This window comes from Cannabis sativa, chromosome 2, assembly GCF_029168945.1.
Source record: "Cannabis sativa cultivar Pink pepper isolate KNU-18-1 chromosome 2, ASM2916894v1, whole genome shotgun sequence".
Lineage (NCBI taxonomy): Eukaryota > Viridiplantae > Streptophyta > Magnoliopsida > Rosales > Cannabaceae > Cannabis > Cannabis sativa.
Window position 1 is genome coordinate 51,030,280 of NC_083602.1, and position 27,508 is coordinate 51,057,787.

At 34.4% G+C, this 27,508-nt stretch overlaps 3 protein-coding genes across 6 annotated transcripts; all 3 read left to right on the plus strand.

Moving 5' to 3' along the window:
• Positions 1–2,866: 2,866 nt before the first annotated feature.
• On the plus strand, positions 2,867–7,834 carry LOC115718982 (importin subunit alpha-4). The gene is made up of 10 exons (XM_030647816.2): positions 2,867–3,323; positions 4,057–4,153; positions 4,238–4,329; positions 4,437–4,568; positions 4,836–5,021; positions 5,166–5,329; positions 5,545–5,623; positions 6,152–6,280; positions 6,906–7,033; positions 7,196–7,834. Exons 1-10 carry the CDS (start codon positions 3,096–3,098, stop codon positions 7,575–7,577), a joined length of 1,617 nt encoding a protein of 538 aa, XP_030503676.2. The 5' UTR covers positions 2,867–3,095; the 3' UTR covers positions 7,578–7,834.
• Positions 7,835–15,425: 7,591 nt separating this feature from the next.
• Positions 15,426–19,138, plus strand: LOC115721077 (rhodanese-like domain-containing protein 6). 3 transcript variants are annotated; one of them, XM_061108834.1, is made up of 9 exons: positions 15,426–15,786; positions 15,866–16,027; positions 16,143–16,248; positions 16,448–16,652; positions 16,764–16,845; positions 17,096–17,178; positions 17,316–17,448; positions 17,662–17,827; positions 18,035–19,138. In XM_061108834.1, exons 1-9 carry the CDS (start codon positions 15,550–15,552, stop codon positions 18,820–18,822), a joined length of 1,962 nt encoding a protein of 653 aa, XP_060964817.1. In that variant the 5' UTR covers positions 15,426–15,549; the 3' UTR covers positions 18,823–19,138. The 3 variants fall into 3 exon arrangements, with proteins under 3 accessions (XP_060964817.1, XP_030506182.2, XP_030506183.2); XM_030650322.2 differs by having other exon boundaries at positions 15,427–15,786; positions 18,065–19,138; XM_030650323.2 differs by having other exon boundaries at positions 15,428–15,786; positions 18,068–19,138.
• A 1,175-nt stretch (positions 19,139–20,313) lies between these two features.
• On the plus strand, positions 20,314–25,395 carry LOC115721342 (intermediate cleaving peptidase 55, mitochondrial). 2 transcript variants are annotated; one of them, XM_030650617.2, is made up of 14 exons: positions 20,314–20,449; positions 21,145–21,222; positions 21,344–21,607; positions 21,703–21,795; positions 22,183–22,389; positions 22,517–22,620; positions 22,807–22,873; positions 22,978–23,085; positions 23,304–23,396; positions 23,558–23,648; positions 23,817–23,887; positions 24,089–24,144; positions 24,676–24,736; positions 24,891–25,395. In XM_030650617.2, exons 1-14 carry the CDS (start codon positions 20,402–20,404, stop codon positions 24,987–24,989), a joined length of 1,440 nt encoding a protein of 479 aa, XP_030506477.2. In that variant the 5' UTR covers positions 20,314–20,401; the 3' UTR covers positions 24,990–25,395. The 2 variants fall into 2 exon arrangements, 1 of the variants encoding a protein (XP_030506477.2); XR_009685902.1 differs by lacking the exons at positions 24,676–24,736; positions 24,891–25,395 and having other exon boundaries at positions 20,315–20,449; positions 23,817–23,983.
• The last annotated feature ends 2,113 nt before the right edge of the window (positions 25,396–27,508 follow it).

Consider the following 27,508-nt stretch of genomic DNA (forward strand, 5'->3'; position numbering starts at 1 on the left):
TCACAAGGCCATAGTCTTTGGCTGCAAGAATTTTAAAAGCAATGTACTTTCCCAATGACACATATCTTACTGCCTAACTTGGTGCTAACCCAAGTTTCATTTGGAGAAGCATTTGGGAGGCTCAGTCGTCTGTAAAGGAAGGGATCCGTTGGTGTGTGTGCAATAGTAAAAACTTTGATGTTCTAAATTCTCCATGGCTTCCCATTGAAGCAAACCTGATGGTTTATCCTCACACCCAACCTTATTTCATGCTAAAGTTAGTAATTTGATGAATATGGATGGGAGTAGTTGGGATGAGGAGTTGTTTATGGACCTGTTTGACCAGCGTGACATTAATCTCATCTTAGGCATCCCTGGATGGGAGTAGTTGGGATGAGGAGTTATTTATGGACCTGTTTGACCAGCGTGACATTAATCTCATCTTAGGTCTCCCTTTACATCCTAATCAAGGGGCAGATCACTATGTTTGGAATTAAGAAGTCTCTGGAGTATATTCAATCAAGAGTGTCTACAACCTTCTGCAGAAAACTCAAGGGCGTAGGTAGGAGAATGATTTCTCAAGTTTTTGGAAGCTCAAGCTCCCTCCTAAGGTGAAGAATCTCGTGTGGCGTGCTGGTGTGGGTTGTCTTCAAACTATGACCCAACTTCTTACTAAGGGAGTTAAGGTGAGTTCCTTATGCCCCATTTGTAACTCGGAAGAGGAGTCTATTCTCCACTGTTTAGTCGCTTGTCAAAATGTTCAACTTGCTTGGAACAGGGTTGGGATAGGGACAAATGTGGCAATCGAGGACTCTGTTTTAGAGTGGGTGACTAAGTATTTTCAACATGTTGATAATGAGAAACGTTATTTATTATCAACTTTGTGGTGGGCTATTTGGGGAGCCAAGAATGAGATGGTGTGAAATAATAAGATTTATAGAATTACTAGTATTGTTGCTTCGACATGAGTATCTTGACAAATATAGAAAGGTTCAAGCATCAAAATTTTGAGTCATTACACTCTCTTTATGAGACTGGTGATGGAACTGAGTTATGGGTAGTATTGCAGGCTAATAGTATCAAGGTAAATGTAGATGCATAAGTTTTTAATGAATTTCAGTCCTTTGGTTTTGGATTTGAGGCTCGCGATGATAATGGACTCTTGATTGAAGGGGTACTCGCTTGCTTCAGGCCAGTGTCGAGCTCGTTTTGGCATAAGCCATGGGGATACGTGAGACTTTGAGTTAGATCAAGATGAAAGATTGGCCACAAGTTCAATTGGAGTATGTTTGTTTGGTCGTAATTCAAGCTTTGAGAAGTAAGGTTAATATGATTTCTATTTGCCTTTGGGTATGTTATTCAAGAATGTAAAAGTATCCCATTTGAATTACAAAATATTTATGTTTTTTTTGTTAAACAGTCAGTTAATATGGTTATTCATAATTTCGCAAGAGCATCTATGCTATTTTTTGATTTTTTTTAGTTTGAAGAATGTCTCAATTAATTTACTATTTTGTTTTGGTGACAGAGTTTATTGGTTAATAATGTTTTATTTTTCGTTAAAAAAGAAAAATTGATTATAATTAGAGTAATAGCTTGACTTTAATAGTAATTTGAAATTACAGAGTCAATTAAATTTTGAACTATAATTGTTGTTATTATTAAATATTAATTGAGAATTTTTGTGTGTTGATGATGTAAACTAGTAGATGAGTAGCTGGTTTTGCTTGATTGGTAAGAAAAGGAAGGAGTAAGAAAAATTGAAGTCGTTGGACTTATTTTCCAACCTTCATAAGCGCAACGTTTACTTCCCAAGAAAACAAAATTTTATAAAACAATTTCATGTTTTTGAATTGATTTAATACTTTGTCCCCAAAAAAAAAATATTTTTAAGAAATTTGACAATGAAATAAAATAAAATGGTTGATACCTACTTTAATTCAAATTTGGTTCATTCTTTTAAAGTATAATCCAAATAATAATAAATGCATTCTAAATTTTAGAGTATAATTTACAATCATCCCTTTCAAAATGGGTGGACTGATATAGCTCTATCTGTTTTAGTATCTGAAATAATTTTTTTGTCAAATTTTTTTTTATAATCATATATGTTATAATTATTTAAGATATCTTGAAATTTTTTAAGAAACTTGAAAAAATTAACTGAGTTGAAAATAAGATTCAAACAGTGTATTGTACGAGTGACTATTTTAGACTCTTTAAATAATGTATTGTAAATTATTTCAAATTTTTAAAAATTTTGTTAGATATCTTAAATAACTATAATGTACACGAATATAAAAAAAATAGTTGTGGAAACAAGTAAATTGTGCATCATTGTATCTTTTTAAAATGATTACAATTTTAAGTTATATATATTTAATACAAAATAAAAATAATAAAATAAATATTATTATAAGATTTTGAAATAAAAATAAAATTCACCATATTCTATATAAATGTTAATTCATTGTTTATTATTTCTGAAAGCATTAAATTTTGGAAAATTGGCACCCTAAAAAAAAGTGTATCCGTGCACTATTTTTATGTTATTGACATTTCATATAGTTTTAATCAATATTTTTACACGAACATTATAATTATTTAACCTTTTAAATATTTAAAAATTTTAAAATAATTTAATACACCAAAAATAATAATACATAAATTATATTATTACTATATAAATTTGAACGATAATTAAATTTAGGGAGATTAATTTAGAATTACTCGAGTGATTTTTATATTGGTTGCTATAGATATTTTAGTTATAATTTAAATTGCTCAATCAATTACTATAAAATTTTTTGTTTAGAATTCCTTAAAATTATATAAAAAAATTATTTTAAAATATAAAAATAAAAAATCCCTTAAATTTAATTATTTATGCCTTAAATAAATAAATATATTTTATTAAAGAGGTTTTTACAATTAGAATAATATATCTTTGGCACTCCCACTTGGATTAACGATCCCTCCTTTATTCATTTCTCACTGTTTCTTTCTTTCTTTCTTTCTTGCTTCTTCCAATCCAATCCAATCTCCGCCTTCGAATTTCCTCGAACAGTTGGTCTGCAAATTCCAAGCAACTCCTTCACTAAACCAACCAACCAACAATGTCTCTGCGACCCAGTTCCCGAACCGAGGCGCGTAAGAAGTCCTACAAGACCGGTGTTGATGCCGACGAGGCCAGGAGGAGGAGAGAGGATAATTTGGTTGAGATCAGGAAGAACAAGCGTGAAGATAATCTCTTGAAGAAGAGGAGGGATGGACTTGGCCTCGGCCTTGTTTCTCAGTCTCAGGTTTCCGATGGTCCACAAAATGCAGCCGTTTTGGAGAAGAGGGTACGTTCGGTCGTTCCCCATTTTGCAGAATTTCGATTCAGATTTGCGTTTTGATTAATGGTTTTTGATTGTTTTTCGATTCTTGATGTTGATTGATTTCAGTTTCTGTTTCGTACCTTTTTTTATTTTGTTCGATTTAGGTCTTTTTATTTGGTTTTGTGGTTGAAATCCGAAATGAAAGTACGAACCTTAGATTGTTGTTTTTGTTAAAACAAAATATTCAGTATGAATGTTAGGAAAGGGTTTCTGATTTCCTTTATTGATATATGAAGCTTGAATTCAATTTCCAATATAACATTGAAATGGGGACACCGTTGTTGTGGGGTTGTCTCTTTCTGCGTTAGTATATGGGTTTAGCTTTTTGTTGTTAGGGAAGGGTTTTTTTTTTAATTCATGATTTCGTTATTGTAATATAACATGTTTTGGTTTTTGGAGAGGCTAAATGTCTTGCTCAAGTTAGTGTCAAGCTGAGAAGTTGAAATTTCTCTTTGAAATTAGGCTTTGAGATGATAGGTATGAGTAATAATTTGGAGATATGGTGTGTCGACCATTGCCAAGGTTTATTCCATCTATATGTTAATCATTCGTGTTTTGTTTGATTGAGAAATAAATGGTTTGGCAAACAATTGGCTAATAACATCCATTTATGGGAAGTTTTCTTTCAGAAAGTTGAATCTTTAGTTTTTTATTGGATCATTATATTCAATGTTTTTAATGTGTGTTTTCTGAGCAGTTGGAAAGTATTCCCGGGATGGTTCAAGGAGTATGGTCTGATGATTCTGCTGTACAATTAGAGGCAACTACTCAGTTTAGAAAGCTATTATCAATTGGTAGGGGTTCTGGTCATAATCTCTATGCTTGAACCATCAGGAGCATATCCATTTAGTTCTTACTTAGGTTTGTATTTTATGCAGAGCGTTGCCCTCCAATTGATGAAGTTATTAAAGCAGGCGTGGTGCCTCGGTTTGTTGAGTTTCTTGGAAGGAATGAAGTGCCTCAGTTGCAAGTAGGAGCGCCTATTTGTTTTTGTTTAGTTTTAATATTCCTTGTTCAGTCAGATTAATAATAAAAGGAGATAGATGGATGCATGACTTAACACTATTATAATTGCAGTTTGAGGCTGCATGGGCTTTGACCAATGTCGCATCTGGAACATCAGAGCATACACGGGTTGTTATTGATCATGGTGCTGTCCCCATGTTTGTGCAACTTCTTAGTTCTGGCAGTGACGATGTCAGAGAGCAGGTACCTTTCTATTCACATTACCTACCTATTGCGAATTGCAACAAATATTTTTCAATCATTTTAAGTGGATATAAATAATGTTTTTTCAGATATGGTCAAACTTAGTTGCTTTTTTATTTTATTTTGTGAAACATTCAATACATTTTCAGGTTTTCTGGCTAATTTATTTTTAAATTTTCAAATGATAATTATTGTTTGTTATAATCTAAAATTTTCTTGTTGCTTAATGTTTCTGTTCTCCTATAATCAAATTCTCGTGTTGAACAGGCTGTATGGGCTTTAGGTAATGTTGCTGGTGACTCACCAAGTTGTAGAGATCTTGTTCTTAGTCATGGGGCTCTAGTTCCTTTGTTAGCTCAATTAAATGAGCACTCAAAGCTATCCATGCTAAGGAATGCCACATGGACTTTATCTAACTTCTGTCGTGGCAAGCCTCCTACACCATTTGAACAGGTGGTTGCATTTCTCATCTATTTTTAACTTTTTTTTTAATACCATTTGGAGATGTTTGGTAGGATCACATCTGTGCACTATGCAGCAATATCTTGTCATGTTAATGTAACTATTATTGATAAAACTTATCTTGGTACCTCTCAGGTTAAGCCTGCATTACCAGTTCTTCGGCAACTTATTTTCCTGAATGATGAAGAAGTCTTGACGGATGCCTGCTGGGCTCTTTCTTATCTCTCAGATGGTCCCAATGATAAAATACAGGCTGTAATTGAATCAGGTGTCTGTCCACGGCTTGTGGAACTTCTGATGTAAGCTCTTTTTACTTGTAAACTTGTTAACCATTTGTTTCTTTTTTTGACAAAGTGGGGTGTACAAAATATAGTAATTGTGAGAACATATATTATTGTATGTAATTTCTCTGTAAATGCCTGTTGTCTTCATTTGTGGTAGTTTTAGTACTTGTTACTGGTTAGGTTTCTCGCTTTCTCTATCTAACTTTTTTTTTTAATAATTTATTCTTAAGGCATCCGTCACCTACAGTTCTTGTACCTGCTCTTCGGACTGTGGGTAATATTGTCACTGGTGATGATTCTCAGACTCAGGTATTAACCATACATAAGCCATGCACTGTCCAGTTTCTTTCAGTAGTCTGCTCTGCTGGGTAATTGTTTTATTTTTTGTTTAATGAACTTGTACACTTTTAGTCAATTTGTTTCCTAGATGATGTGTCGGCTTATATGCTTTTATATCTTTATTTATAAACTTATATTAAAGTTTTGCAAAAGTTTACTCCTCTTGGGGCTTAGCTCAAGTGTTTGGGTATGTGAGTGTGGGAGGGGGAAGAGTTATTTATTGTATCAGAAAAGAAAAGGAGTTTCACAAAAGTTTACTTATTGCAAATTATTATGGAAATGGTAACTTTCTGTGCTCATTTGGGTCAAGTTAATGCAGTAAATTATTACCTTTTACCGCTGAATTGATTACCTTGTTATAATCTTTAGATTGTGTAAAGTAAACATTATATTTCTAGGGCCTTGGCACCTTGCTTCTTTTGGTGATTGTAAAAGGAATGCTTTCTGCTTCCCTGCTTAAACATACCAATATCATAACCTGATTTGCATTTTTTTCAGTTTGTAATTGACAATCAAGTGCTCCCTTGCCTCTTTCAACTCCTTACACAAAACCATAAAAAGAGTATAAAGAAGGAAGCTTGTTGGACGATCTCAAATATTACTGCTGGCAATAAAGCACAAATACAGGTATCATTTAAGTACTATCTTGATGTTTTACGTATATTTATTTTGTCAAACTTATGTATTTGTATAAGAATGATGAGAGATAATTTCCAAACTTAAATCATCTGGTTTCCATTATAACCACTTAGTTGAACTTACTTCCAAAGACTAGGCTATATGAGTATTGAGGAGGGTGCTCAAGTAGTTATAAATCACCAACCAATGCCCTACTTATTCGATGTGGAATCCTATCAATACATCCTGTCCACAGATCAACCCTCTCCCTCAGTGTTTGTCCTATTTGAGGGTTCTGACTATGATACCATTAGTTAAGACCACTTAGGTAGAACCCACTCAAAAAGACTTAACTAGCCTATGAGAGGAGGGTGCCTAAGTGATTGTAAACCACTAACTAATCCCTTATTTGATGATTTTTCTGAGTAACCCCTTCCCTTTAAATTCTTTTATTTGCGGTCTTATCTTTCTTAGATTTATGTTTTATTTTCTCTATTACTACACACGGGTTTTTACACCTTGAGAGAGTCCAAGTTGGAATCATGGTGATTTGTTTTGGTCTAATTAGATCCGGGAGGATACCAGTGGATGATTGGCTTATAACTTTTTTTTACTTTTAAATTCTGTTTTGCAGGCTGTAATTGAGGCCAATATCATTCTACCACTTGTACATCTTCTCCAAAATGCAGAGTTTGATATTAAAAAGGAGGCTGCATGGGCCATCTCCAATGCCACTTCTGGTGGCTCTCATGAACAAATCCAGTATAGACCTGAAACTGAGATTTCTGTTTTAGTCGATTGATGTTGATCATTTCATTATGCAACAGTCATCAACCCCTTTTCGAAAGATTCATCTGATACGTAGCTTATGTAGCTGTAATGCATTAGGCATGACATTTCACTAACATGGACATTCACCTGCAGATTTCTGGTCACCCAAGGTTGCATTGGCCCACTCTGTGATCTCCTAAGCTGTCCAGACGCAAGGATTGTAACAGTATGCCTCGAGGGTCTGGAGAACATTCTGAAGGTGGGCGAGGCAGACAAAGAAATGGGACTGAACGGTGGAGTCAATATTTATGGGCAGGCAATTGATGAATGTGAAGGATTGGATAAAATCGAGAATCTTCAGAACCACGACAACCACGAGATTTACGAGAAGGCTGTGAAGATCTTGGAGAGATATTGGGCAGAAGAAGAAGATGAGGAGCAGAACGGGCAGGATAATGGAGACGGTACTCAACAAGGTTTTCCTTTTGGAGCAAGCCAACCCACCCTACCCCCTGGTGGCTTCAAATTTGGGTAAACATAGTACAGCTGCTGCTCTCTACCCTACCCTGCTTGTGATCAGGATTTTTTTGTTAAAGAAATTATTTTTATTGCTCTTTTTTCCGGGATGAATTACTCATTTGAATTCGTCATTGTCGGGGGCCAGATTTTTAGTATGGCACATAGGCTCGTCTATGGAATTTGTTATATTGAAGTATTTAAACTTCAGTTTTGCAGTCTTGTTTTTTTTTTACCGTTTTTAAATTTATGTGAAGAAGTTGGTTGCCCTGTGTATCTTTTCTTTTTTCAAGTGCTCCTATAATCCATTCTATTTGGTTCCCCTGTTTTCTTCTTTATAAATCTGCTATTGAACATCGACCAAAGCAAACTTGGAGATAGAGTGGTCTTTTTTTTGCATAAAAATCTTAATCTTTAATTCTACTTATAAGTGGGAATTGGGTGCAAATTTTAAGTGTAATTTTGAAAGAATATATAGGATTTGTTTTCCTAAATTACGACTATTGTAGTGTGTGGACAAAAAATACTAATATGAAGTATGTGAAAATATTTAGGCATTTTATGTCTAATGTTTATTTATGTTAATACATTAGGAAAATTCTACAATACCTAGGGGTGTTCATCCAATCCAATCCGCATTATTTTGCTCATAGTGCATCCGATTCGCACTAAGTGCGGATTTCATTTTTTAGATCCAATCCAATCCGCACAATAACTCAAATCCAATCCACAAAACCGCGGATTGGATCGGTTACTTTTTAATATTAAATTATTTAATATTTATGAAAAAAAATATTTTTTTTCACATAACTAGCAACAAAATAAAACAAATTATAGTCATTTTATGTCTCTAACAACACATTAAAATAAATAAAATAACAAATAAGAAATTCAAAGAAAGAAAAAAAAATATGAATAAAAAATATTTAATTTTATTATAAATTGTATGTTAAAAAAATATATAAGAATAGAATGTACATTTGATCTATTAAGTTTTGTAATATAATTGTATTATATGGATTAGACTTTTAAATTACTATTATGTTATTTGTATATATAATTTTTTAAATTTTTTTATAAATATGTGTGGATTGGATTGGATCGGTTACTTTTGTATGTCAATCAACATCCAATCCGCATAAGTGCGGATTTTGAATTTTCCAATCCAATCCGCACAAGTGCGGATATCCGCACTTTGCGGATTGGATTGGATTGGATCGTGCGGATTGGATTGGATCGATTATTTTATGAACACCCCTACAATACATCCCCTTAAAATGAGTGTACTGATACAACCCCTAACTATTTCGGTATTTATAAGAATTTTTTAGTCTAAATTTTTTCATAGTCGTGTACGTTATATTTATTTAAGACATACTGTAAAATTTTAAGAAATTCGGAAAAATTTAACACGTCAAAAACAGTGTTCAAAGAGTCTGTTACACGCGTGACTTTTTTATTTTATACGCGCATGAAATAGACGGTTTAAACATTGATTTCTATATTGTAAATTATTCTGAATTTTTCAAAATTTTGCAGGATGTCTTAAATAACTATAACGTACACGACTATAAAAAAATTTAGATTAAAAAATACTTATAAATACCGAAATAGTTAGGGGTTGCATCAGTAGTACACCCATTTTAACGGGAGGTGTATTGTAGAAGTACCCAATACATTATATTTTCAATAGCTTAAAGTTATTAATTAAACTATTGTATACCTGTAGCAAAATTTTAAAGAAAAGATAATATGTAACAATTTTTATAGTTTCGTAGAATTTTTGTAAAAAAAAGAAGATATTTAAAGGAAAAAAACTATACAAGGATCGGATTTTTTTTATTTTTTATTTTTGTATTTATTCAAACAATAAAAAGAAATAGTGGTACCTATTATCACTTGTAATTTAGCTTTTTGTTTGTGGCAGTCCTCTCTGTGGGGTTGTTAGATTTGATATGATAAATTTATCTAGAAAAACAAGACATTAATATGACATAATTCTTTATGTGTCAATTGTTATTGATACTATATCATAGACTCAAAATAATAAGATACACAATAAAATTTTAATTAATGTGAAATATTCTATTGACTTTATTCATTGCTCTTATGTAAATTATAGAGTTTCTCTGTTCGCTATTCTTTTTCCGATTTTACTGGATAGTTGGCGACCACTCTTTCAAGAGTAGATTAAGTTAAATTGTGGTATTAAAGTAGAGATGGAAAGCATATATATATATCACGGTTTGTGGCTAGAAACTACCTTAGTGGGGTGACTTGGGTGCATACGGTAAGGTTAGAGTTTTCTAATGCACTGTGTATGGGGAAGTCGTAGCCTATTGTTTGGCTTTAGAAGTGGCTAAAGACAAAGGCTAAAACTTTATTATTGTGGAGAGTAATTCAATAGTGGTTATCAAATAGATTGGATCCTCATTAAGAAATTGGGAACTACTCTGCTTTTTGTAATAGTCACTCTTGTTATATCAAAATTAGGGAGTTAGTTAGTTAGTTAGAGCTTAATCTTGATTAGTTATATTGTTACAACTAATTAATAAGGCTTCTGGTATTTCCTAAACTAGTGCAGCTAGGTTTCCTACTGCTATATAAAAACCCCTTTTGTACTGTAAAAACATAACAGAGATTCATCAATAAAACAGTGCTTTTACTTTTCTTGATTTCTCTCTTCTCTCTCGCTCTGTTCCTCATATGGTATCAGTAGACAACCTTGGCCACTCTTCCATGGCGAGGCCCTCCACACGATCGCAGGATGGTATCCATCCACCTACCTCTGATCTCAATCAATCGGATCTTCCCCCCGATTCTACTTCCGCACCAGTAGCCAACAACACCATGGCTCCAAATCGCATTCCAAGCTCTCGATCCAGATCTCAACCTGAGGAAGACAACCAAGAACCTGTTCATTCATCTCCAGTTCCACCAGCTGATTCATCTCAACCAAGGAGGCGTTCACTTCTTGATCGATTGGCTCATGAGGACATTTCCAGTCCTTTTTTTCTCAGTTCAGCCGATCATCCAGGCCTCCTCCTTGTCTCCACCGTTCTCAATGGAACAAACTATCAGTCTTGGAAAAGAGGTATCACCATGGCTTTGAATGCAAAGAACAAATCTGCCTTCATAGATGGCACTCTTCCTCGTCCCGAATCTGGTAACGCCCTTCTTAACTCTTGGAATCGTTGCAATAATATGGTCATGTCTTGGCTTGTAAACTCTGTGTCACCTGAAATAGCACAAAGTATCATGTATTTCGATCTTGCCACCGATATATGGCATGATCTTCAAGAAAGATTCAATGAGGGTAATGGACCTCGAATCTTTCAGTTGCAAACTCAACTCACACGTTTGCAACAAGGTGATCAATCCGTCACCACATACTTTACCAAGCTCAAATCCATTTGGGATGAGCTCAAAGAATTTCAACCTAATGCCGCTTGTTCCTGTGGTGCTATGAAAGTGTTTCTTGATTACTACAATCAAAATCAAGTATTACAATTCCTAACCGGTCTCAATGAATCTTTTGCCCCTGTGAGAGCCCAAATCCTCTTAAATGAACCTCTTCCCAACCTATCTAGAGTGTTTTCGATGATAGTTCAAGAAGAGAGACAAAGGACCTTAGGTTCCTCTGAATTGTCTTCTCTTGCATCATCGGTTCGACCCTCTTCATCCACCACCAACCCCAAATCAAAGAAACCCAGGCCTTCTTGCACTAATTGTGGCAAACCGGGACATTATGTGGACAAATGTTACTTTCTTCATGGATTTCCACCAGGTTATGGGGATAAAAAGAAAACTGACAAAGGAAAAGCTGCTGCTAATACTGTTTCAGCAAGCTCTAAACCAGAAAATTCCACCAACAACACTCAGGCTGACCTTACCACTCAATGCCAGCAGCTCATCTCGTTACTCAGCCAACAGTTGAGCCAAGGACCATCTCGGGATGACCCAAACAATGCCCCTGCTGCTTCAAACATGGCTGGTAACAAGCTTTTATTTCAAAAATTTTCTTGGATTATTGATAGTGGAGCCACACATCATATGTGTTCCACCAAATCTTGCTTTTCTTATTTTACTAATCATGCTTTTCCTTCCCATGTGCTTCTCCCCAATGGGACTCAAATCCCTGTTAAAGGAATCGGTTCAGTCAAGATAAACCAGAAACTAATCCTCCATGATGTGCTTTTTGTACCTACATTCACCATAAATTTGTTTTCCATTCCCACTTTCTTAAATAACACTACTCACATGGTTTCTATCTACCATGATTTTTGTGTTTTACAGGCTCTTTCTCCGAATGTGGCGATTGGGACAGCTAGAAGACTTGGGAAACTATATGTTCTTCTCCAAGACTCACTTCCAATAGCTAGTTCTACTTGTCCTTTACTTTCTGTCAATAATGGAGACCATTGGCATAAACGCCTTGGTCATCCCTCAATGTACATTTCCCAAAGTTTCAATAAAATGCATAATCTTGGTTCAATTAATTCTAAGAATCATTTATGCCATATTTGTCATCTTGCTAAGCAAAAAAGGTTACCCTTTATATCTAATCACAATTTTGTTGACAACATATTTGATCTAATCCATATAGATATATGGGGACCATTTAACATCACAAGTATTGAAGGTTACAAGTACTTTGTCACCATTGTTGATGACAAATCTCGCTTTACATGGACCTTCATGCTTAAAACCAAATCCGATGTGCAAAATATCATTCCCATGTTTTATAACATGGCTTGCACACAATATTCAAAAAACATAAAAGCCATTAGATCCGATAATGCCAAAGAGCTTAATATGCAATCTTTTTACGCTTCCAAAGGCATTATCCATTATCACTCATGTGTTGAAAGACCTCAACAAAACTCGGTTGTGGAACGCAAACATCAACATATTTTAAACATTGCTCGGGCTTTATGCTTTCAATCCAACATACCTCTAGCCTATTGGTCATATCTCATTCTCACGGCCACATACTTAATGAATAGAACTCCCTCTAAGCTACTTCATGGCTGTACATCCTATGAGATCCTTCACAATAAACCTCCCCTATATGACCATCTTCGATCATTTGGATGCCTAGCATATGCTTCTACCTTACCTTCAAGTAGACACAAATTTTCCCCTCGAAGTCGTGCCTCTATCTTTATTGGCTATCCCCAAGGTATGAAAGCCTATACATTACTTGACATTGAAACCAAGCAAATTTTTCAATCCCGAGATGTTGTTTTTTATGAAGACATTTTTCCATTAACTGGCCAGCTGTCACAACAGTCCATAAACCAGTTTTTTTCCATTCCAACATCTCATCCTCAGCCCTTAGATCGGGCTCAACCATTAGTACAGCAATCTGGTGTATTTCCCACACCAGATGCCTCTCCCAATACCACACATATCAGTCACACTAAGCCTGGAAATTTCACACAACCCGTGGCTACAACAGATGACATTCCCTCATCTGATATACCACAACCCACATTACCTACTCCTGGTAATAAAACAACAGCAACAACACCCTCTGTTGTGCTAAAACTCGGCTGTACCACACCTTGTCTCACTTCCGAGACCATTACAAAAAATAATATCCCGTCTTCTGCCACCAATTCACAAGATACACAACCTGTATCTTCGACCTTAGATGTCGAACCTCCCATCCAAACACGGGTTGGCAGACCAGTTACACAACCCAAACATCTTGCAGACTATGTTTGTCATGCAACCTCTACAGCCTTTCCCATTGAAAAATTCATATCTTATGCCAAACTAAGTCCTCACTTTAGAGCTGCTGTATTGGCTGCTTATTCCCAAGTTGAACCTCGCTCTTATTCTGAAGCTTCACAATTCACACATTGGCTTAAAGCCATGGATTGTGAAACTGAAGCTCTTGAAAAAAATAATACTTGGACCGTCACTAAATTGCCTCCCGGCCACAAAGCCATTGGATGCAAATGGGTCTATAAAATAAAATATAACGAACAAGGCGAAATTGTTCGGTTCAAAGCACGTCTTGTAGCTAAAGGATTCAATCAACAACAAGGCATAGACTATGATCAAACCTATGCCCCCGTGGCTAAATTCAACACTCTCAAAATCTTCCTTGCACTCGCTGCAATGTATAATTGGGATGTCCATCAAATTGACATCAACAATGCATTCCTTCATGGAGATCTCCATGAAGAAGTCTACATGAAAATCCCCCCCGGATACAAGGCCCCCCCAAACTCTGTTTGTAAACTCAACAAGAGTATATATGGTCTTAAACAAGCCTCTCGGCAATGGTATGAAAAGTTAAGTACCACTCTCAAATCGGCTGGCTTTCATCAATCCCTTTCTGATAACTCCTTGTTTATCAAAAACACATCCACATTTATACTTGCTGTCCTCATATACGTTGATGACATTATTGTGGCTAGCAATAACAAGCAAGCCATCACTCACTTCAAATCTTTTTTGGACAACAAGTTTACCCTTAAAGACATTGGATCTCTTCGCTTCTTTCTCGGCTTAGAAATAGGAAGAACCAAACAAGGGATATCCGTTTCCCAAAGACCTTTTACTTTACAATTATTAGCCGATACGGGTTACCTTGGAGCTAAACCTGCGTCTACTCCAATGGAAATTAACCTTAAACTCAGCAAAGATAAAGGGAACATCCTTCCCGATCCCACTTCCTATAGGAGTATAATCGGCAAACTCATTTATCTCACCATAACGAGGCCCGATATTTCCTATGCCGTCAATCATCTAAGTCAATTCCTCACCTGTCCAAGAGTACCCCATTTACAAGCCGCTCATCGCGTACTACAATATCTCAAACGTACTCCCGGACAAGGCCTTTTTTTTCCATCTAACACAACACCTCATGTTTCAGCCTTTGCTGAAACTAGCTTATCTGCCTCCAATGTTCAACTGTCTTTTTTTGCAGATGCCGACTGGGGAGCTTGTCAAGATACACGCCGATCCATCTCCGGTTATTGCGTGTTCCTCGGCAAAGCTCTTGTTTCTTGGAAATCAAAAAAACAACAGGTTGTTTCTCGATCTTCAGCAGAAGCCGAATACCGTGCCATGGCAAATGCTACCTCCGAAGTAACATGGATCATTGCTCTCCTCAAAGATTTTGGCATCTCTCTCAACAAGCCCGCGTCTCTATACTGTGACAACACCGCCGCCATTCACATAAGCGAAAATCCGGTTTATCACGAGCGCACAAAGCATGTTGAAATCGATTGCCACTTCATTCGGGAGAAAATTCAGCAAGGAACACTAAAGTTACTCCATGTTTCTTCTCAGCAAAACCTGGCCGACATCTTCACCAAAGCGCTCCTACCCTCCTCTTTCAACAACATTGTCTCCAAGATGGGTGTCTCTAACATATACACTCCATCTTGACGGGGGCTATCAAAATTAGGGAGTTAGTTAGTTAGTTAGAGCTTAATCTTGATTAGTTATATTGTTACAACTAATTAATAAGGCTTCTGGTATTTCCTAAACTAGTGCAGCTAGGTTTCCTACTGCTATGTAAAAACCCCTTTTGTACTGTAAAAACATAACAGAGATTCATCAATAAAACAGTGCTTTTACTTTTCTTGATTTCTCTCTTCTCTCTCGCTCTGTTCCTCATATGTTATTTTGCTAGTTGTAATTTTTCTTATGTTAATAAAATTTGTAATTTTGTAGCTCATAATGAAATTTTGTAGTTTATGTTAATATAATTGCGTGTTCTCTTTTTTACTCCGAACTATATCTTTTGTAATGATAACGATTGAGGTCTAATCTTTATCTATGTACGATTATTTCAAAAAAAAAAAAAATATACAATTAATTCATTAATTTAATATAATAATTAACCATGCTCCATCTATTGTTTACCCTTTGAAAAAAAATGAAAAAAAAAAAAATATTAGAATCTATGGCAAAATTGAATTGAATTGAATAGATTGGGGTTTAGTTTAGGGCTATAATGTGTTTTGTTAATGCTCATGCAACTTCAAGTTGAAGCTCACGACCACCTCTCCCTCTCATCAATGGAATCCAACAACAAAAGAGTCGAACCAGAACCACAACAAGAAGAAGACCATGGCGTTCTACTTTACTACAAGTATGCGCAGATCCCAGACCTGGACCACCTTCTCGCCTTCTACAACTCCAACTGCACTTCCCTCCACCTGCTCGGCCGTGTCCGACTTTCTCCACTCGGCGTCAATGTTACTGTATGTACTATACATTCTTTCTCTCTTGGTTTGTTTGCTTGCTTGTTTGTTTAGGGTTTCTGATTGTTTGACTTATTAGGTTGGTGGAAAAATGTGCTCTTTGAAAAAACATATTTCTGATGTTGAGTCCAATAGTCTATTCCATGGTACTGATTTCAAGCTTGCTGCTTGTCCTCGTCCATTGAACAATAAGGTTGCTAAAGAATGTGGATTCACCTCACTCTCAATTCGCATTGTTAAGGTAATTTTACCCTTTTAACACTATTAATTATCAGAAACCTTGTATGTATATAAATGTGTATGGCACTTTCGAGATTCGACCCCCTTTATTGATGCAGTTTGAGTGTTGTTAACAGGAATTGGTTACCTTACACTCTAATCCTCAGCTCAAACCACCTGAAATTTCAGATGCAGGGAAGCATCTTTCTGCAGCTGAGTTTCATTCCGCTCTTCAAAAAGCTGGTTGGTAACCACCTTTTTTGGTTTCTTTTATGCTCTTTTTCTGTTCATAATTTGTTATTCTCTAAAGGGTCTGAGTTGAATATACTTTCTTAGACTTTATGCCTTCAAACTCTTCGAAATATATAATGTGGTGCAATTTAGTGATAATGGAAACTTGTTATTGCAAGGGCTATCTGCTAATTTGGTTTGTCTTTTCTAGGACAAAGTTTGGATGATGATAGTCCAACTTTAACAGACAGCAAACAACTTGTTTTGTTGGATGCTCGAAATTTGTACGAGACGAGAATAGGAAAGTTCCATGCACCAAATGTTGAGACATTGGATCCAGGCATTAGACAGTATAGTGACCTGCCCTCATGGATTGATGAAAATACTGATGACCTGCGTGGAAAATCTGTACTAATGTAAGTTGTTGTCATTGAATTCTTGCTTTTATTTTGCACGAGTTGCAGTGGAATATGGAGACTATTATCTGGATGCATTGATATCCATCATCAATTGTGATTGTGTTGCAGGTATTGCACTGGAGGGATTAGGTGTGAGATGGCATCAGCCTATCTTAGGTCAAAAGGGGCTGGTTTTGAGAATGTGTTTCAGGTGAGGTTTCCTCCTGTAAAAAGTTCAGTTTTTTTGTTTGAATATTGTTTCAAACTTCAGCTTGTTATGAGACTCTATTGGAATTCATTGGTGGATCTTGTTTTTTCCCTTGTCTTTTTTACATGAGAAGTCTGTAATTTAGGCAGTAAGTTAATTCTTGTTTTGATTCTAACTTTTATGATTAATAATAGCAACAGACCTTTTATTTATTGATTCTTTTTTTAATATTCTGGTTATGGCTTCATGGCAGTTATTTGGTGGAATTCAGCGTTATTTAGAACAATATCCAGATGGCGGTTTTTTCAAAGGGAAGAATTTTGTTTTTGATCACCGGTATGATTTAGTTTTCTTACCTACTTCTTACTGTTGAAAGAACTATATAGCTTACTCCCCGATACTTAACTTTTAACTGTTGTTTATCCTTGGTAGTGAAATAACTAAGTTGCATTTTATTTGCACTGTGACTGTAGGATGTCAGTAGGGAGTTCAGATACAAATATATTGGGTACATGCCTTCTTTGTCGCTTGCCCTTTGATGATTACTCTTCGCGCCTCCGGTGCACTTATTGTAGAATGCTTATTTTGGTTTGTTATAGTTGCCAGGTATGTCTTATTTACTGACTTAATTTAATCATCACATGCTTCAGTATTCAGTGGTGTATAAATTAGAATATTGGCTTTTCAGTTATCTTGTCTGAACCCTTCCAATCTGTCATTCTACCTGGCTGCTCAACTTGTTTTGCTCTTCTTTTTTTTTTTTTTCACTTCATATCTATTTTGCACTCTTTGCTAATATTTTTTAATCTCCGTCCACAGAAGGAAAGCTTTGCATCAGTTTGTGAGCTATGCAAGAAACACGGCAAGGATGTTGGATTGATATCATCAGTTGAAAATGGCAGGTCAGATGAAACGTCAGCCCAATGTGAGCTAAAAGCTCTTTCCTCAGATGCCAAACTGTTACCTCATACCTCTCCGAGACAGGGTAAGGTCCGTATCTGGTCACTTATTCTTGATTGGGAAAGTTGTATTTGCATGTGTGGTCTATGTCCATGATTGTTATTGATTATCTCTCTTGGGTGGAGAGTAGTTAAAAAATCAAAATTTCCACTCAGACTTAATAGTACTATATTGAAGTCTGGTGTGTTCTAAGTTTTCATGGGTTTTTTTTTCTCCCTCTGTTTTTCTACAGTTCTTAATGTGTACTGGTTAATTGATGCAGCAGATATTGGACATCCAAGAAAACTCAGAATCTTATGCTTGCATGGGTTTCGACAGAATGCATCTAGTTTTAAAGGCCGGACAGCATCATTAGCCAAAAAACTCAAAAGCTTTGTCGAGCTTGTCTTTGTGGATGCACCTCATGAATTACCCTTCATTTACCAACCAAGTGGAATTGAGACACATCCCGATTGCACAACACCTTCACCACAAGAAGGCCCCCCTCCACCTTCACAACATTGCAAGAAGAAGTTTGCTTGGTTAGTGGCACCCAACTTTAGCCAAAGCAGCGAAACAGAATGGAAGATTGCTGATTGCCCATTTGATGTTCTTCAGTATCAGCAGCAAACGGGTGGTTTCGATGCATCATTGGCATACTTAAAAGATGTATATGCTCAACAAGGGCCATTTGATGGAATCTTGGGATTTTCTCAGGGAGCAGCGATGGCTGCTGCAGTTTGTGCCCAACTAGGGATGCAGAAAAGTGAAATGGAGTTTAGGTTCGTGATATTGTGTTCTGGCTTTGCTGTAAAATTACCAGAGCTGCTAGACAACGGATTAGTCAAATGCCCCTCTCTTCATATTTTTGGTAGCGACCATGGTAAAGACAGGCAGATAGCAAACCAAGCAAGCAGAGAACTAGCCTCGTTATTCGACGATGGTTGCGCTGTTACAATCCAACATGACTCTGGCCATATAATCCCTACTCGATCTCCATATATTGACCAAATTAAGGATTTTCTCCAACGTTTTCTCTAGATGGTTTCCTCTCCTTGGTTTTCATGTATTAGAATATACTTTCTATGAGAATAGTCCCATTTAGAAACATTTTTGTCACTCTTAGGGAGATGGAGGAGGAGACCATAAATGTACAACATATTATAACACTAATTTCCTTACCAATTTTTTCTTTATTTTAAGTGGTATTTGATTCGGTGTAGTGGAATGAAAATGGTGGTGCAATGGAATGAGAATAGTGATGGTGATTAAATGTAATAGGATCCTAATTAAGAATGTTATTTTGAATTTTTGATGTTTAATTTAGTTTTAGAATGAGTGGTGTAATTTCTTTTGATAATATAAGTGTAAAAATCATATTAAACAAAAAAATTGTAAGGATCATTTTATTACCATTACATTAAACATGGCACTACAAATTCTCCAAAAACTATCTAAATGAAATGAAGACCATGTGATCTAATTAGGGGCTACACTCTAGTTTTTTGAAAAGCAACAACTCATGGAAACCTTGGTTAGTTTATAGAGTTTTTTTTGCAGTAAAATCTTTCCAATCTACTGAACTAGTAGTAAATTTAAGGTGTCATTCGATTAACTCACTATAGGCTGCTTATGTGTACACTCTTATACACATGTTACATTTATATTAGTATACTTAATATTATTATTTCAAAATTCATTTTAAAATTAAATAATATTATAAAAATAAAAAATATTATAAATTTTGAAATAATTTTTATATTTTTTAAAAAATAATATTAGGTGTACTAATATAAATTTGATACATGTACAAAAAAATACACATAAACAGTATATATTGAAAATAAACTATAAAAAATGAATAACACTTTAAATTTGCAAGCAATTCAGTAGTTTGATGAGTTTTACCGTCAAAATTTAAACTTAAAAAGTTAAATGCAAGTAGAGTAATAGTTGAAAGAGTTTAACCGCAAAATATTCTGATTTATACATTAACTTTTGGAAAAAGATAAAAGAAGTAATAAAAAGTAATGGAAGAATATGTGGTACACTTTTCTAAATGTATTTATGAGTACTTTTTAGTTTAATTTTTTCTTTATCATCATGCACGTTTTAATTATTTAATACTATTTATAAATTTATAAAAATTCTAAATAATTTATGATGATGAATATAAATCTTTTTTTTAAATGAAATATAAAATTTAAATAATTTAACACGCGTATAAAAAAAAATAGTCAAATAAAATATTTAAATCATAAACTATTCGAAATTTTTTAAAAATATACAAATGAGGTTATAAAACTACAACAAACATAATCATAAAATAAATTTAAACTAAAAGATTCAATACTAATTTTTGATATAGACTATTTAATTGGTATAAAACATGGTTAAAACCGTTGCCTTAAGCAACTAACTAACTAGTAATTGTTAGGCTTAGACAAAAGAAAAGCATAAAACAGGGAGCTAAGCTGAGCTCTAATAAGTAATAAGTAATAAGAAAAGGGTGATCCAGTAATTTTCTAACAGAAAGGGTTTATGGTCTTCTCTTAATATCTTAAACCCTAAAACTCAACCACAACACTGGAAGCAGATTTGTGTGTGTTCTTGCATCAAAATGCAGATTGCCTTAAGAAAATTATCACAGGGAGCTTCTCTAAAACAGGTACCTCTCCTCAATTCATATAGCTTCTGGAATATATTTTAGATTTTTTGATTTGCGGATTGAATTACGAATGGGTGTGCTGTTTCAATATTCGAACGCGGTTAGATTTTCTCTTCTTTGATGAATTGTGTTAACGAAGAGGACCAGGATGGTTTAATATTTGTTTGAGTATTATGATGCGTTTCTTTGCTAAATTGATGCACATATATATGTGTTTATGTATGTATGTAAGTATAAATTGATGCTTATATAAATATAAGTAGGGGATTGTAATTTTGTATGCTGCTGGGCTTCTGTATTTATTTAGTTGATTATAAATTTGGTACTTGCTGTAATCCTTTCTTTGTAGATTTTCATGAAAGAAATAAAATAGTTGATATATTCTTGAAGAAGATTCTTTATCAACTAACTTTAGCTTCGGGTCAATGCGAGTGCTAGTTCTGAAAGTGTGGTCTGGTCTTTCACAAAGTTTAAATTTATGAATTTTTCTTGATTAGGTTACTATCAGTAAAGAATAGTTGGAAAGTAAGTCTTAAGGGGGAGTTTTTTTCCCCCCCAAATAAGTACACGAAAATGCACCTCTTTCATGAACATGACATGAATAATAGCATAAATTTTAGCTTTGAAACTCCGGTTTTGATCACATTTTGGGTGTTTTCCTATTTATTGATTTTACTTTTTTCATTTTTATTCAGTCTATCATCTACTGTCGCACTTTTTCTACCAAGAATGTTATTGATATTGGACAACCAACTCCTGCATCGCACCCACAGGTTAGTACTACAAACAACTTTCACTATACATACATACATATGCATTGCACACAAACACAGAATCAACTAGCTAAGGACATTGTTCTGGTATAAGGATGATCTGATCTTGTTTCCTTTTCAGTTACTCAAAGAAGGGGAGGTAACACCGGGCATTAGCTCTGAAGAATATGTTTCAAGAAGGAAAAAGTTTCTGGAGCTTCTTCCAGAGAAGAGTTTGGCCATCATTGCAGCTGCCCCTGTGAAGATGATGACTGATGTGGTGCCTTACAATTTTCGACAAGAAGCTGATTATCTATATATGACTGGCTGCCAGCAACCTGGTGGCTTAGCTATTTTAGGCCACGAGTGTGGATTCTGCATGTTCATGCCTGATGCAATTCCTCATGTATAGAACTATATTGGTTTTTTGTAGTGCATGCAAAATGCATATTGTACACAAATGAAGCACTAAGTTTAAGGGTCTTTTTTCCTTTTCTTTAGGATATTATCTGGCAAGGGAAAGTTGCTGGTGTTGATGATGCCTTGGAAACATTCAAGGCTGAAAAAGCATATCCAATGCGCAAATTAAGAGAGGTAAGCAGATTCTTTAAAATCTTAGCGCAGCCCCTCTTCCCATGTTTCAATGCCACTTTAGCTAAAATAAATTGACACTCGACTCTAATATCAGAATACATAAAGTTGTCACTTTCGCAAATTTAGCTGTTGTGATTCTCTTATGAGTTCCTCCATTGACCATTACTCAAGATTGTGTCAAAAGGCAGAAAAGCTTTATTTTCTAAGTTGATCATTGCAGTGATCTGATAAGCATCATGCAGGTGCTTAATTTAAAGCGAGCAATATTATTAATTATATGCTTTCGACTGTGAAGTAACCTTTTCAAAATCAAACTATCACCTGACCACTTCTAGTAAGCCTTTCTCATGCATTTATACTTATCTCACTTTCTATTACTGACTGCAGATACTGCCAGATATGATAAAGGGATCGTCCACATTGTTCCACAATGTCCATACAGCCATACCAGCATATATGAATTTGGAGCCTTTCCAAAAAGCTGCAGACACTGGAAAGGTTAAAGATGTGGCATGTATCACCCATGAGTTACGGCTGATAAAATCACCTGCAGAACTTAAGTTAATGAGGGAATCTGCATCAATTGCTTGCCAGGTACTATTTACAATACCTTTTCCTAATCAGGCTCATGTGGAATCGTGTTCTCATAAATTATTTCTAAATATTACTCGAATTATTCCTTCATTCATTTATACTTAATAATTATACTGGGCTTGGATAGGCTCTCCTGCAGACAATGCTTCACTCTAAGATGTATCCTTGTGAGAGTATCCTATCAGCAAAATTTGAATACGAATGCAGGATAAGAGGTGCTCAAAGAATGGCGTAAGTATTTGTATATAGTCGGATCCCACAAATGTTACTTAAATTCTAGCCATGCCCATCTTATTTTGTAATTAGAAGTGTTTGTGGTAGACCTGGTGGTCAATGATTATATGATGGAATATTGTTTATAATGCCAATAACTGTAGTTTCATGCAAGATTGTCATTTTCCTTTTCCACATGATCAGGTTTAACCCTGTTGTTGGTGGTGGACCTAATGCAAGTGTTATACATTATTCTCGAAATGATCAGAAAGTGAGTCCATACAAATTGTCATTTACTATTTTTGGTTTCAAATCTACTTAGCTAGACAAATTGTCCACTTTTCAAACACTGCTAAGTGCTATAATATCGTGCAGATCAAAGATGGGGATCTTGTTTTGATGGATGTTGGGTGTGAGTTGCATGGTTATGTCAGTGATCTTACTCGTACTTGGCCACCCTGTGGTAGCTTTTCCTCTCCTCAAGTATGGACAACTTGACATTTCTTTGGCACTCTGTTTGTTTTTTTAATCTCATTCTCCATAAAGTAATATGTATGTGTATCTGTTGTTCCCCTTCATTAATGTTGAATGCACTGGTACAATTTTTAAATTTTTTTATCTCTTTGGCTTCTTCTGTACACTTCACAGATATGGTTTCCCTCTCTGTTTTTTTTTATTCATTCTTTCTTTTTCCTTTTCAGGAAGAACTTTATGACCTTATTTTGCAAACAAACAAGGAATGCCTGAAGCTTTGCAAACCGGGTGCTAGTATTCGACAAATACACAACTATTCGGTACATGCCCTCTTTTATTTTATATTTTGTGAGGGTAAGAGTGGCAATGGATGGTGGCTGTGATTGTGTTTTCCTCGCTTTATCATCTCTCTCTCTTAGTTGTCTATCTCTCTGTCTATCGAATTAGATAATTGTTGAAACTGTGTCCATTGCTTGCACAGGTTGAAAAACTGCGCAAAGGACTCAAGGAGATTGGAATCTTGCAAAGAGAAGCAAGCAGTTCATATCATATGCTGAACCCAACTTCTATAGGTTCTCTTTTCATATCCCTTGACATATGTTTGTTCCTGTATGACTAATGCTATGAGTGTTATGCTTGAAACTATGGCCATTTTCATAGAGCTCATTGATTTAATTACCATTTAGGTCAAACTACTGGAAATTATGATTGGTGATGATTTGTTTTTCCTTGTTGTCTAGGCCACTATTTAGGGATGGATGTTCATGATTGTTCTAATATCAGCTATGACCGTCCCTTGAAACCGGGTGTTGTAAGTGTTCTTTGTTATCACTGAACACTACTTTTTCAAAATGTTTCTAGTTTGTATCTATTTTCCTCTGCGGCATACTGTCTCCATGGTTTTATGGTATGCCAATATCTTTACTTACCTGAATGCTGAATGTTTATGTTGAACGTACTTAGCTGCGGCGTTGTGTTTTTACTTTGACAAAATTTTATTATTATTGCCCAGGTGATAACAATTGAACCGGGAGTCTATATTCCATCTTATTTTGGTGGTTCAGAAAGGTATTTTTAGCTTAATCATTTTTACTTTATGAGATTGGACTCAGGTCTGTCATGATGTATCATTGTAAGTCCTTCAACTACAAATGAGCAAAGGAAAATGTCTCACTCAATCTCAAATAGGTCCAATACTGTCATGATTATCTTGGCTTACCCGTCTTACTATGGATGTTATCAAAAGTTGATTTCTAATATTGAATAATCATCTCTCACCAAAGTAATCCTAACTGTAAATTTCTGACCTTTACTTGAACAAGATCTGTTCTATAGGCTTATACATCTGTTTTCTAATTTTCTTGAGGGGCTGTTTGGTATTGCGGTATAGGGAGGAGTGGGAATGGGAATCTGAAAGTTTACCATGTTTGTTTACGGTTTTCAATTTTTAGAAAATCTTAACTGTAAAATTAGATCCAGTGTTAGGTGCTATGTGGTAGATCAATCTTTATGAGGACCTTATATATACTCTACATTTGGCTTTGAATGTTCCAAGGGACGATGGAAGTTAATGCATTAAGGGTTTGTTATGAAATGCAGGCATCAAGGCATTGGGATAAGAATTGAGGATGAGGTTCTCATCACAGAATCAGGATATGAGGTAGACACATGCTTGTTCTAAAAGAAAAATATTTAAATGGCCTTTTGTAGTTTATTTTTTTTTCGATAACTGAGACAATTCTGAATTTCCACTAATTTTAACTATGGGGAAATTTATTTCATTTGGTAATTCACAACAAACTTGTTGAATCCAGGTACTAACGGGGTCAATTCCGAAAGAGATTAAACAGATCGAGACCTTGCTAAACAACTTTGGAAACGGAATGAAGGTTGGAATGGAGAACCAAATGTGAGAATTGATTTCCAATTGATTCATTCATTCTCCATGCAACTTAACTTAGCCAAGAAGAAAGGGTTATTTTGTTGGTGAGTGGTTCTTACACAGAATGTGTTACAGTACACATGTTTCATCCCCAAACCAAGGCAGAAGTCATTCATTTGTCAAATGCATTTTCATTTCATCTGCACATATTATTGCTCTATAACCTTCTGGTCAGGTGGGTCTACTTCAATTTGTAACTGTCAGCTCTAAAATTTCCCATTTTTTGGGATATTTTGATTTCATTGCATTGCATACTTATAATAGATAAACATTACAAAAGAACATATAGCAAATAAAGCTTATAAAAAGGCATCATTTGTGTCCGGATTCAACTTGTTTCTTCTATAGATAAACAAAATCTATGTGTATTGTGGACACATTGAGCAAAAGTTCATAAATAACAAGTTTAATATAAATTCACATACCCATTTCTTTTCAGCCACAAAAAACTTAAAACCTTGAAAATTTTGACTTTCTCTACCTATTTCTACAACATACTTGTGGTAAGGCCCTTGCTTCATAGAAATTTGTTCATCATTTTAAAAATAATTTTGAAAATTGCTCAAATGGTATTATTTTTGGGTTTGATGAAGAGAGAAAATAGATAACAGAAGAATATGGATATTTTTGAGATGGTGTAAAGTGTTAAGTTTTATTTTAATTTTGGTGTTAATTTATGTTATAAAAGACAAATTCCCCTATACGTATATAATTATATAGGCACCAAAAGTATAGAAAACTTATTTAAAGGGTCGTTCTGGTAGATTTATTTGGAAAAAGTTTTAGTCTAATTTTTTTTTATGATAATCTTAACTATTTAGGATTATTTATAAATTTTTTAAAAAATTTCGAATAATTTACAATGACGAAAATACGGTTTAAATTGTTACTTACCATATGTATAAGAAAAAATAGTCGCGTCGTATAACAAAATATGTAAATTTTATTTTTTGTATTATAAATTATTCAAAAAATTTTAAAAATTTACAAATAATTCTAAATAACTATAATATACATTAGTATGAAAAAATTAAATCAAAATTTTTGTTATATGCCGAAATAGATAAAGGGTGTACCTTTTAGGAGTTAGAGTAGACTTACCCAAAATAATATAATCATATATTATAAAGTTCCGAAAAAAAAAAAACATGGCCGAAAAAAACAAAGAAAAGAGAATAATTATTACTTCTAACCTTTTTCACCATTAAAAGAAAGTAATACATGTACAAGAATTGACCAATTTTTTTCTTTATCCCAAACATCTCTCTGTAATCTTTGTTTTAACCACTTTTAACAGTCTTAAGATTAGGGATTTAAGGCAAGATTATCTTAAAATTTATATTATATTGTTAAGTCAAACCATTAAAATAAAGATACATTATAGATTAGATAGGTGCAGGTGGAGCATTAGAACAATTAGACCACTCCTAACCTAACTCATTGCCACTCCTAGTTTTAAAGTCAAGTTTAAATTAAAAGCTTAAGATCACCAAAGGCAGGCACAGAGTTTAAGGTCGGCCTACTAGAACATAACATTTTTTGCATATAATATTAGATTTGGGTCTATTCAATTCCATTAAATTTTCCCTTAAAAAAAAAAAAAAAAAAAAAAAAAACTCTATTAGATTTTGATAGGTATAAGTGTTACTTTAGTGTAGACAATGCAAGTTAAGACCAGCCAAACCTACCAACTACATTTTAGTTATGGGCCACCACCCCGAATGCCTAGACTCCTCATCTATATTACATGAAAAATCATTTATTTAAGCATGAGTGGTCTATTTTATACATTTTCAAAACCTATTTTCATTTTTCACCATAAATTTTATGATCATAACTTGTGAGCCATGTAGTATGTAGTATGTACCATCATACCATTTAATTATTGCTTCTTTTTTTAATCTAGGCAAACTATACAAATTAAGTTGAGAAAATTAGAGTTAAAAATGTAAAGTTTTTTTCTTATCAAATTGTTAAGTAATTTAGTAAAAATAAGGTATTTTTACAGTATACACCTTTAAAATTAGTATATCGACTCACCCTTTTTTATTTTTAACATTTGAATAGTTTTAATCTCATTTTTTTTAATAGTTATATTGTAGTTACGTAAGATATTTTGTAAATTTTTTAAAAATTAAAAATAATTTACAATATAAATATTAGAGTTCAAATTGTCAATTTCACAAACCTATAGAAAAATAAAAGAGACACACATGCAATACAAGATACTGTTTGAACTTTGTTTTCAGTGCGTTAAGTTATTTTGATTTTTTTAAAAATTTTACCGTGTATCTTAGATAATTACAACGTACACTGTCATATAAAAAAGTTAATATTAAAACTATCTAGTTGTCAAAAACACAAAAGGAGTGTATCAATACACCTATTCTTATGAAGTGTAACATATAATTTCCTAAATGAGGTTATTTTTGGTTAATTAGAATTTTTTTTCCCTGTGACATGCACCAAATTATGCCACCAAAATTTTCA

Coding starts and splice junctions, on each gene's coding strand:
- LOC115718982 (XM_030647816.2), top strand. CDS start 3,096: ATGTCTCTGCGACCCAGTTCCCGAACCGAGGCGCGTAAGAAGTCCTAC. Junction 5,022..5,165: donor CTCCTACACCATTTGAACAG/GTGGTTGCATTT, acceptor GGTACCTCTCAG/GTTAAGCCTGCATTACCAGT. Junction 5,624..6,151: donor GTGATGATTCTCAGACTCAG/GTATTAACCATA, acceptor CATTTTTTTCAG/TTTGTAATTGACAATCAAGT.
- LOC115721077 (XM_061108834.1), top strand. CDS start 15,550: ATGCTCATGCAACTTCAAGTTGAAGCTCACGACCACCTCTCCCTCTCA. Junction 16,249..16,447: donor TTCCGCTCTTCAAAAAGCTG/GTTGGTAACCAC, acceptor TGTCTTTTCTAG/GACAAAGTTTGGATGATGAT. Junction 16,653..16,763: donor CGTGGAAAATCTGTACTAAT/GTAAGTTGTTGT, acceptor ATTGTGTTGCAG/GTATTGCACTGGAGGGATTA.
- LOC115721342 (XM_030650617.2), top strand. CDS start 20,402: ATGCAGATTGCCTTAAGAAAATTATCACAGGGAGCTTCTCTAAAACAG. Junction 21,608..21,702: donor TGCCTGATGCAATTCCTCAT/GTATAGAACTAT, acceptor CCTTTTCTTTAG/GATATTATCTGGCAAGGGAA. Junction 22,874..22,977: donor ATTCTCGAAATGATCAGAAA/GTGAGTCCATAC, acceptor AATATCGTGCAG/ATCAAAGATGGGGATCTTGT.